The sequence below is a fragment of the Palaemon carinicauda genome, chromosome 5 (genome assembly GCF_036898095.1).
Source record: "Palaemon carinicauda isolate YSFRI2023 chromosome 5, ASM3689809v2, whole genome shotgun sequence".
Lineage (NCBI taxonomy): Eukaryota > Metazoa > Arthropoda > Malacostraca > Decapoda > Palaemonidae > Palaemon > Palaemon carinicauda.
Genome location: NC_090729.1, coordinates 127,168,312 through 127,180,811, shown reverse-complemented (window position 1 = coordinate 127,180,811; position 12,500 = coordinate 127,168,312). Strand labels below are relative to the sequence as shown.

Below are 12,500 nucleotides of genomic sequence, written 5' to 3'. Positions count from 1 at the left end.
GATGGCAGTTTAACATATACTGTTTTATGCCAATTTTTACATTGGTTTTTGTAATAATTAGAAAATCTAACTGTGGAATTAAGATTTTTGCTCGTATATAAATACTAATACGATAATGATTTAAGATATAACTAGAGTGGCACTCAGTAGAGCGCAGCCCTCCGCCACGGAAGCTCATTTCTTGACCTAAACCTTGACCTTTGACCTTAACATGTACAAATTGGCGTGGATTTTCATACTCTCAAATATGAACCAAGTTTGAATTCTCTGTGACAAAAATTTCCAAACTTATGGCTGATAATGTGAATTGGACATTTTGCTTGACCGTGAACTTGACCTTTGACCTTGGCCTTCCAAAATTTCTAGCTTTTCACATAACAGTTAATCCCTCCGTTTCATTACCCTACGATTGAAACTGTGGCTCGGAAGCTGTTCACAAACAAACACACAAACAAGGGCGAAAACATAACTTCTTTTCAACTTAGTTGGCGGAAGTAATAAAGGAAACCCTTATTGCATTTCTGCGTAATTTGGCCAATTCTTCAGTACATTTATTGCCCTCAAAGTTCTCGCTATACGCAGGCATACAAAATACTAATTGAATTAGAATCTAATCCCATATTACTGGATGGTTAACATGATTAGGACTGCATTTTACAGATTAAGCCTTTTCTATGACTCTACGTACTTATACATATAAGCCCTGACCTATTCACGGCTGACACTTCATGATTTACATTACCAGATGGTTACCATGATTAGCACTGCAATTTACAGATTAAACCTTTTTTTAAAGACTTTACGTACCTATACATATAAGCCTGATCTATTCACGGTTGACATTATTTGATTTATATTACCAGATGGTTATCATAAGTAGCACTGCATTTTAGAGATTAAAACTTTTTTTTATAAGACTTTACGCACCTATACTCTTAAGTCCTGATCTATTCACAGCTGATATTTCATGATTTACATTACCAGAAGGGTATCATGATTAGCACTGCATTTTATAGATTAAACTTTTTTTAAAGACTTTGGGTACCTATACATATAAACCCCCTCATCTATTCACGGCTGACAATTTATGATTTACATTACCAGATGGTTATCATGATTAGCACTGCATTTTACAGATTAAACCTTTTTTAAAGACTTTGCGTACCTATATATATAAGACCTTGCCATGTCATGATTTACATTACCAGAAAGTTATAATGATTAGCACTGCATTTTACAAATTAAACCCTTTTTTAAAGACTTTGCGTGCCTATATATACAAGCCCTTGGCATTTCATGATTTCCAAAACATTGTTGTTTTTCTCTCACACAGGGTGTTGGTGAGAGTCTTGGAATGAGGATTGGAGGGGGTGTGGGGAGTAACGAGGGGGATACGCCCATCTACGTCGCTAATATCAATCCGCAAGGACCAGTTGGCAGATGCAAAAATATCAAAGTAAGTACTTTAGACAAAATAAGAAAAAAAAGTAAGTAATTCTGTAAATGTAAAAAAAAAAGATCAAATACTTTTGGTACATATAAACAAAATGAAAGAAAGTAGGCTGCTTTTGCCAAACGTAAAATCAAAGTAAGTACTTTTGGCAAAAGTAAAAAAGTCAAAGTAATAAATCTTGCAAATGTAAAAAAATATCAAATATTTTTGGTACATGTAAACAATATCAAAGAAAGCTGTTTCTGCTTAAAAAAAAATACTTTGGTCAAACGTAAAAAATCATAGTAAGTACTTTTGTAAAAAGTAAAATATCAAGACAAGTACTATTATCAAACGTAAGAAATCAAAGTAAATACTTTTGTCAAACGCAAAAAATCCAGTAAGTACTTTATTAATGTTAAAAAATCAAAGTAAGTGCTTATAGCAGACATAGAAAAATCAAAGTATTTATGCCAAATAAAAACACATTTAAATGCCTTTGGAAAATGTGAAAATGTGATAAAATCAAAGAAAGCGCATTTGGTAAATGCTACAATATCAAAGTAAGTACTAATATAATAACAAATATGAAAATATCTATATAAGTAATATTAACTGGCGTAGAAAACCGAACGGAAGAACAGGTGACTATAGAAGAAGCTACGTTTCTCTGATATGACATCACCAGGGTAAGTAGGAAATAGAAAATTTATTCATTGTAAAGAGAAATAGACATCAAGGTAAGTTAAGGAAGCAAATTCAGTGCCAGTGTTGAAGAAGTTAATATGACCAGAGCAAATATTGTTGCTGAAAGTAGGTAAATAGGAGTAATCTTATACATGGAAAAAACTGTAACACCAAACTGAAAATAAATTTTGGAAGTAGTAGAATCATAATAAATACGGTTGATAGATGGAGAATTATAATAAAAACAGTTGTGTAAATTTAAAGCGATTAATTGACCCAAGATTTAAATTAAGTACGGCACCCGGGGCGGGGATTCACTGTTCCTGTAGGCAAAGAAATCGATAGTTATGCAGCTGGGAGATTTGGGCACTTGTGCGGTTTCATTAATCTATATTCAGTGTCTGTTACCGCATAGATTCTGGGTCACATTCCTTTACATTATAATCATCAATTCTATAAAGAAGAATTTTGTATCTCTTTTATTCCCTTTTTATTCCCTTTCATTTAAACTATTTTCAAGTTCCTAAATTACAAAGACTACCAAATTCTCCCTACTTTCTTTCTGTAGATGATCTTAATGTTTATAGAATTGAATAATTCTATACTGAACTGTATAAAAAAGTAAAATAATAGGCTGTACTTTCTTTCCGGAAGCATATACAGCTTTTGACCAAAACAAATTGAAGTTTTACATATCTGGTTAATATATAAGAAAGGTCAATATTGTTCTCACTAAGACTAACAAGTACACATCTTTATTTCACAAAACAGAAAGGAGATGTGCTGCTCTCAGTCAACGGGCAATCTCTGCTAGGCCTAACTCACGGCCAGGCAGTGGCACTACTGAAGGCTACAGCAGAACTGGCAGGAGTAACTCTAACGCTGCTGGACGGGCCCGAAACATCTCCAGGTTCAGCGAACTTCGTTCCCTCTTGGCTCTACTGGCAAAAACTTCCGCGATCTCTACACGTATCAAAAACCGTCGTCCTACACAGATCTCAAGGGGCATCGTTAGGATTCAGCATCGTTGGCGGGTCGGACCCTCAACGAGGCGCTGAGCCAATACACGTTCTCTTCGTGGTGCAATCATCTCCAGCAGCTCTGGATGGCAAACTGAGATGCGGAGATAGACTTCTCTCTGTCGACGGCCATTCCCTTGAACTCGTCCGCCACGCGTCGGCAGTTAGTTTACTGAAACAAGCTGGGCAAAAGGTCCACTTGGAAGTGGTTTCCTGGTTAGGAACAGAGCTGTGACCTTTATACTAAGAGTAAAAGTTGAACAAAGAAGAAGACATTGGGTACCAAACATGGCGCTAGGTAGGACTATAGACTCATAGCTTTGCCGCCATGTCCCGAGATCTGAATCTCATGGTCAGGTACCACAAAAAGTCGAGATATATCACTGCTGCTGGCATCTTAATTTATAAGTGATTTTTTTTTTTTTTTTTTTGCGCATGTGAATTTGTAATTAATGACGCGAATAAATCGATCTTGTGCCTAAAGATATGGTTATTACCGAGTATCTATATCGTGTGATAAGTTGGAATTATGTGTGCACTGGCTAAAAAGATGTAATTAAGAAATCCTTATCATATGTAAGTCGTGATGAAGTACCAATCCCTTAGATGAAAATTAATTGGTAATATTTTCTTTAAGCTTATTTGATGAAATTTCAGAGAATTGCCACACAGTCAATCTGAAGTTTTATAATAACTAAGTATTTTACATCCTGATTAACAGCCAAATTAAGTACACCGTAATTTGATTACCTAAAAACTTGGGAGTTTTTAGTAATTGGTTATTCAATTACTTTAAAACTTTATTCAATACAAACTTAATTTCCAGTGAATCAAATAAGGAAAGATTAATATTGAAAAATATGAAAATAAAATTTAAGGCAAATTCAAATTTCGATAACTTCAAATTTGTGATGGTTCTTTCTCTACTTAGAGGCAAAGTAATTTTATATCTAAGATAACTTATTAATTGTTTGCTCGAAGTTGAAAAAACTTAACTTAGAAGACCAACTAGTTCTATTTACTGAATTACTTTGTTAATACTATCACGATACTAAAGTGAGTGCCAGGAGAGTAATGTCTCTCAGCGCTCACGTCCGCTCTCTACCCAAGCCTGGACCAAGGAGGCCTAGGCAATGACTGCTGACGACTCAGCAGGTAGACCTATAGGGTTCCACAAACACCCCATCGTTAGCTCACAAGGATGGTAAGGCTGCAGAAACTAAAGGAACTAACGAGTCTGAGCGGGACTCGAACCCCCGTTTGGTGATCACCAGGCAGAGACGTTACCAATCAGGCCATAACAACCCATGTAATAAGAAGGGAAGACGTGGAATCAATCAAGAGATGCTAAGAACATGCTAGTGATGGGGAGGAGGAGTATGGCGTGTCAATGGATCAGATAGATGAATATGGTAAGGAGGGCTATGAGTGTGGTGGGACCGGGGGAAGAAGTTGCAATGAATAGGAATGGATGGAGAAAGTGGACTCAAGCAGCCGACCATACAATACAGTGGAATTAGTGAGTCAAAAGAAGACGGAGGATGCATTAAAGGGTAAACAACTGTTTGCTTTATTACAGGTGATATCTTACTTGACGGCAGACTAGAATATCCCTCTACATAAAAATGCCTCACTGACTCTATTTCAATTTCTATTCATCTGACATCCTAGTTTTTTACTGATCGTTGCTGCTCTATATGTATGTTCATATATACATACATATTCATATATGCATGCATGTATACACACATACAATCTTCCTATCTGAGATACACTCATGTGGAATTATTTAGATAACCATCTCAACAATTCATTACAATTGGGTACAGCGGATATGTTCTTGAAGTACATCACTGTTGCATTATTCAAAAGTTACATGTACCATATGAGGCTGAAAAGGTAATTCACTATTGCAAAAAACAAGATAAGGGAACTTCCTCCAAAGATGAGCTTTAATTACTGAGAGCATTAACTCAATGGCGTGAAAAAGGGAGAAAAAGAAGATATTTTATTGGCTATATTTTTGAGAAAAGTTATTTTGATATATACAAGTCCTGAATTACAACTTTGTTTACGAATATGTAAAAAGAAATAATCTGAAAATCAGGGACTCAAGGAGTCAATCTTCTTCAATGACTGATCCAAAGTGATAATTTGTCTAAACATGACAAGAAACTTATAAAACTAAATTTAAAAAATAAAATAAATGAAATTTTAAGGAACCATAAGCAACATGCATCAATTCTAAAACGTCTTGTTCATTAATTTCAATATTTCCTAGCCAGTTTTTATTATGAAACCGGTGAAAAATTTTCAATGACAGTAATTTTCCTGATCTTTTAAAACTCGAAGTTTCAAAGCTTCCAGAATTGAAGTAAAACAAATTAGATAGGCACTCTGAGTGTAGACCTCCACCACGGCAGCTTACTTCTCGAAACCAGCTTGCCTCTCCCAGAATGAATTTAGACCGTAGGCGTATTTGAAGACTGTGACAACCATGTGCGAACTTGGGGTTGAGGTTAGGGTTAATTCGGTCGACCTTGACTTTTAACCTAGGACTTTCAAAATTGAATCACTTCCACGTCTCAACATAACAATTATATTATTCCCTGAAGGTTTCACTACTCTATGAGTAAAATTGTGGGCAGGAAGTTGTTGACAAACAAACAAACAAACGGACAAAAATGGCCGAAAATATAACGTCCTCCCAACTTCGTTGGAGGATTAACAATGTCACGGGGTTTTGATGACATACGAGTTTCCTATACGTGTATTTAGTTAGAATACTGTACAACATGCGCTAGTTTAACAGATATTTCAAGTTGGGAATATCCGTCTCTTTCACCAAATAAATTATAAAACTTAAAAATGAATATTTCAACAAAAGTTAGATTGAAATAAAGTTGCAAATACATCGCCAGACCCAATCAAACAGCTATTAAAAAGACACAGAAATGGAAAAGCAAAAGTTGTTTTCCGACTTACGAACTAGGACCTCGACTTGATATCTACAACTGAAGGTGAAACCTAAATGAAAGAGATTATCATGAATCCAGTTGTAGAGAGATTTTTTGATGTTATGTAGTTGTGATATGAATCCTTTTAGAGAGTTGTAGAGAATTTAGAGAATATAAATACATATATATATCTATAAATAAATGAAATACTTATCGTTGATGCCTTAGATGATTGAATTTTGAATATAAAGTTTTTTTGTGAAGTGAGTAACAGATTTCGAATTTCAAATATATAGTTTTTCGTGAAGTGAATATTTTTTTTTGTCTGTGGTATGGGGTTTAGGGATTTTTTTTTTAATTGAATATTCTATCTGGGAAACAATGGAGTGATTTTGTGTATCAAAAAAAAAATCTTTTAAATAGCTCAAATATTTGTATTGTGTGAAAAGTGATTTAGAATAGCATTGCGAATTTACTTAGGCAAAAGTAAAATAGAGATTAATTGATATATATTTTATGCTCTGTGCTAAATTAAAGCAGGATTTTCTCTTATAATGAATACTGAATGGTTGTTAGAAAAAAAATCATGTAGAAACTTCGTTTTTAAAGAAATTCATTGAAATTCTTTTTTGAACCGTTTGTGTTTTTTTTAACAATTTGATGTGATAAACATATTTTTTTTATATAAATTAAAAACTGATAAGCTTTGAAAAATATTTATAATCATATATACATTTCGAGGTAAAATTAAAACTTATGAACAATGTCTTGTTATGGTGCATTTATCTATCTATTTATATATCTATCTATCTATTTTTTATGATTTAAGATGTATTGGTTGTTCCTCTTATCAAATGTTAAAATGATATTTCATAGTAAAGTTTTACACACGAACTTAGTGGAATATCTAAAAAACTAGCAAATGCCATTAAACATCTTTGAACTATTAGATTACAAACTATCTTGTATACAGGTAGACATAAAGTACTCCAATATAATTTACAATTAAACAATTACATGAAATTGCCATAAATACCATATAAATCTGTTAAGTATTTCAACCGAGCTAAAATAAATAATTTTAATCAAAATATACCGATTAACAAAGCGAAATATAAAAGGGAAATACACAAATATGGCCATTTTCAAAATTCTCGTACAGTTCGACAAATCAGGTAATGTGTTTTTTACATTTTTATCGTTCGGAAATTCAGATATTTTTTTTTATTATTATTATTAATTTTAGACAGATCAAGTCACCTTCGTTACAGTTAAAAAAAATTAGGTCATCTTCATTAACATTCATACAGTTCGAAAAGTCAGTTCGATTTTGTTACCATTCACTCCGTTCGACAAATCAAATCATCTTTGTTAATATTCTAAGATTCTTACTGTTCTACCAACCAAATCATATTCATTAACACTCTCACATTTCGATAAATCATGTCATCTTCGTTAACATTATTACTGTTAAAAAAATTAATTCATGTTCGTTAACATTCATACAGTTCGACAAATTAGTTCACATTCGTCAACACCCCCTTTTTTTTTTTTTTTTTTTTTTTATGTTTCCAGGTATTTACATGATCAAGTTTCTCTAATTCCCTAAATATCTTTAGAAATAATCTACTTTAGTTTATTATAAAGAAGGATTATTTTAATTGAAGAAGTAGTAATATTACACTTGAATAATGTAATATGATCAAACAACTCTAAAGTTCATGACAATTGTTTTCAATCTTCCAGGGCACCTTATCAATCTTCTTTCTCCTTAGCAGCTGTTTTTTTTTCTCTTCAAAGTATCATAATGTGTATAAACTGTGACATAATTAGTTACCAATTTAGTCAAAGTAGAGATGACATGCTTAATAAGTCGACGCTACTTAACAAATAGTTGTTTTGTAGTTTCTTATTACTTTGTCAATAAGGGACAAAGAGCGGAAAGATAGGTTTTTAAGACATAATCAATTCACAGTTTCAAAAACTATCATTGCTGACACGGACTGACCTTTGGCAAAGTATCACTGATGACACAGACTGACCTTTGGCAAACTATTATTGCTGGCAATGACACTGACTGACCTTAGGCAAAGTATCATTGCTGACACGGACTGACTTTTGGCAAAGTATCATTACTGGCAATAACACGGACTGACCTTTGGCAAAGTATCATTGCTGGCAATGACACGGATTGACCTTTGGCAAAGTATCATTGCTGACACGGACTGACCTTTGGCAAAGTATCATTGCTGGCAATAACACGGATTGACCTTTGGCAAAGTATCATTGCTGACACGGACTGACCTTTGGCAAAGTATCATTGCTGGCAATAACACGGACTGACCCTTGGCAAAGTATTATTGCTGACAGGGACTGACCTTTGGCAAAGTATCATTGCTGGCAATGACACAGACTGACCTTTGGCAAAGTATCATTGCTGGCAATGACACAGACTGACCTTTGGCAAAGTATCATTGCTGGCAATGACACAGACTGACCTATGACAAAGTATCATTGCTGGCAATGATACGGACTGACCTTAGGCAAAGTATCATTGCTGACACGGACTGACTTTTGGCAAAGTATCATTACTGGCAATAACACGGACTGACCTTTGGCAAAGTATCATTGCTGGCAATGACACGGATTGACCTTTGGCAAAGTATCATTGCTGACACGGACTGATCTTTGGCAAAGTATCATTGCTGGCAATAACACGGACTGACCCTTGGCAAAGTATTATTGCTGACAGGGACTGACCTTTAGCAAAGTATCATTGCTGACACGGACTGACCTTTGGCAAAGTATCATTGCTGGCAATGACACAGACTGATCTTTGGCAAAGTATCATTGCTGGCAATGACACAGACTGACCTATAACAAAGTATCATTGCTGGCAATGACACGGACTGGCCTTTTGCAAAGTATCATTGCTGACAAGGACTGACCTTTGGCAAAGTATCATTGCTGGCAATGGCATGACCTGGCTTTTGGAAAAGTATTATTGCTGGCAATGACACGGATTGACCTTTGGAAAAGTATCATTGCTGGTAATGGCATCAACTGACCTTTGGCTAAGTATCATTGCTGGCAATGACACAGACTGACCTTTGGCAAAGTATTATTGCTAACACGGACTGACCTTTGACAAAGTATCATTGCTGGCAATGGCATGAACTGATTCTTGGCAAAGTATTATTGCTGACATGGACTGACCTTTGGCAAAGTATCATTGCTAGCAATGACACGGACTGACCTTTGGCAAAGTATCATTGCTGACTCGGACTGACCTTTGGCAAAGTATCATTGCTGGCAATGGCACGGACTGACCTTTGGCAAAGTATCACTGATGAGAAAGACTGACCTTTGGCAAACTATTATTGCTGGCAATGACTGACCTTTGGCAAAGTATCATTGTTGAGACAGATTGACCTTTGTCAAAATATCATTGCTGACACGGACTGACCTTTGGCAAAGTATTATTGCTGTCACTGACTGACCTTTGGCAAAGTATCATTGTTGAGACAGATTGGCCTTTGTCAAAATATCATTGCTGACATGGACTGACCTTTGGCAAGTCAAATGTAAGGATGAATATCAAGAGCAATATCTTAATACACTTTTTTTTTTTAATGTTCTTAATTTGCAATTAATTACTGTTCTGAGAAAGAAAAACACTACTTACTTGAATGTTTTGCTTATTATTATCACAAAGATGTGCAATTCATAATCCTTCATACACGAATATGACCTTCTTGTGCTGATAAAGAGAGTTTGTGAAATATTTTTCTTACCTAATACAGTCATACGATCAAATTTATTAATAAATGGCATAAATGTTAACAATGAGTAATGCAAGGATAACATTTCCTATTTCAAAAGGATAAACAAAAACAAAGAAACTAAAATTAATTTTCAGTCATACTTTTCAACTCGGTCTAATAATTATTACAAGGTTGGAAAACAAGTGTTGCTCATCTAAATCGTTAAAAAGAAAACATTTCCACTTTCTAAAAATTATATATCTCAAGTCGAAATTGTTCGAAGGTTAAAAGACTCGAACCCATAAATAAATTACATAAGAAAATAAAGATGATTGAGTCTAATTAAATATATATGTTGAATGAATTTATTTTCTTTCTTTTCAACTATTATTAAAGACAATATCATATAGTTATCAAATAATCTAATTCGAGTTTTAAGATGATGATGAATTATTATTCATAAGTCCAAAAATCGATACATATCACATTAGGAAAATAAATATGAATTACTAAACCATACTGGCTATATCATGGTCGTCTTGACATGACTACTTAGCAGGTAATAAATTTATACACACACACACACACACACACACATATATATATATATATATATACACACACACACACACATATATATATATATATATTTACACACACACGCACACACACACACACATATATATATATATATATATATTTATATGCATATACTTGGCCATGTATGCGCATATTAAAAATGACACCTAGCATACAACAGTATACCTTTGATTTATTCCTGTGTATAGCTGGATCTGAAAGTAAACATATCCTTATAATTCGATTTTGTATTTGCATGCAGTGAAATTTGCCAATAAAACGAGAAGTATAAAATCCATTGAAATAAAAAGGAAATTTGTTTAAAAAATAAGACGATTTGCCATTAAAAACAATATTCTTTTTTTTTTTTCTTTTCTTGATTATTAAAGAAGGGAGAGTATTCATACAGTTTTATTATATAATGTATAACTTTTTCATGTTACGAGTTGAATGAAACGCTTATCATAATGGAAATGTTATGATTAATCATATTATACTGTAAACAGGATGTGAGAAAATCTGATATGTATGCATATACATATAGGCTGCGTTTGAATACCCCGTATATATACAACATATATATATATATATATATATATGTATATATATACATATATATATATATATATATATATGAATATATATACATATATGTATATGAATATATATACATATATGTATATGAATGTTTTAATATACGTATATATACACACATATATATATATATATATATATAAATATATCTATATATATGTATATATACACTTAGCATATATATATATATATATATATGAATATATATATGTATGATGTATGCAGTATACTGTATATATGCATGCACATATATTAATAAATATAATATATAAAACTTAACGTATAATTATGCATTAAAAAATGTGTGTATATATATATATGCATGTATGTATGTATATGTATACATACGTGTAACACAATAGCTATATTATTGGTACTTTTTGTCCCCACTGTCGTTATATCCAGTGGTTGCATTTCAGAGTAGGTCATAAGAAAAGGCCTTACGTATCCTAGTGCCGGTGGCAGTGTACATATTTTGTACTCCAATGTGAAATTAAAAATAACAGTTTTTAGTGACGAAGTTTTTCATTTCCATCCCACTATCGCAGGAGGAGGCCCTTGGGAGTGAATGCGTTGGTAATGAATCATTACTCATCAAAGAAATTATTAATGGGAAAAGGAATCAAAGAAATTATTAATGGAAGAGGAAATTATTAATGGAAAAGCTACCATCTCGACGTTCGAGCGAGCGAATGAGAAAATTAGCGGTTAAGTTTTCAACGATTATAAAGGTTTCCCTTTAAACGTAATGTAGACTTGAACACATTTTTTCAATAAGTCTATTTTACGAAAGTTAATTGTGGATTTTCAGATTCAAGTGAAAAATAAATGGGTGAAACTATTAGTCCAGTATACATAGGAAATGAGATGATGTGGTTGTATATCTACCGTCACTGTTACTGTTCTTAAAATATCTTATATTAATTGTTCATTACTTCTCTTGTAGTTTCTCTACTTCCTTTCCTCACTGAACTGTTTTTTCCCTGTTGGAAGACTTTGGCTTATAGCATCCTGCTTTTCCAATTAGGCTTGTAGCTTAGCTAATAATAATAACTTGAGGGGCACTCAGTAGAGTGCAGACCTCTGCTGCGACAGGCTATTTCTCGACCTTGACTTTGACCTTTGACCTTGATATGTATTAATGGGATTTCTATACACTCAAATATGAACCAAGTTTGAAGTCTCTGTGACAACGATGTCCAAACTTATGGCTGATTACGTGAATTGGACATTTTGCTTAACCGTGACCTTTACCTTTGACCTTGACCTTCCAAAATCTAATCATTCCCAGCTTTTTACATAACAGTTAATCCTTGCAAGTTTCATTAAGATTAAAATTGTGGCCAGGAAACTGTTCACAAACAAACACAAATAGGGGCGTAAATATAACATCTTTCCAACTTCGTTGGCGGAGGTAATAACAATAATAATAATAATAATAATAATAATAATAATAATAATAATAACG

At 33.4% G+C, this 12,500-nt stretch overlaps 1 protein-coding gene across 4 annotated transcripts in view; it reads left to right on the top strand.

Moving 5' to 3' along the window:
- LOC137641477 (ligand of Numb protein X 2-like) overlaps positions 1-10,093 on the top strand; it is a 62,294-nt gene extending 52,201 nt beyond the window's left edge. For all 4 annotated transcript variants that reach the window (XM_068374083.1, XM_068374080.1, XM_068374082.1 and 1 more), the window contains 2 exons: positions 1,334-1,456; positions 2,891-10,093. In XM_068374083.1, coding sequence (XP_068230184.1) covers positions 1,334-1,456; positions 2,891-3,373 — 606 coding nt within the window. In that variant the 3' untranslated portion in view covers positions 3,374-10,093. The remainder of the gene's footprint in view (positions 1-1,333; positions 1,457-2,890) is intronic.
- Positions 10,094-12,500: the final 2,407 nt, after the last annotated feature.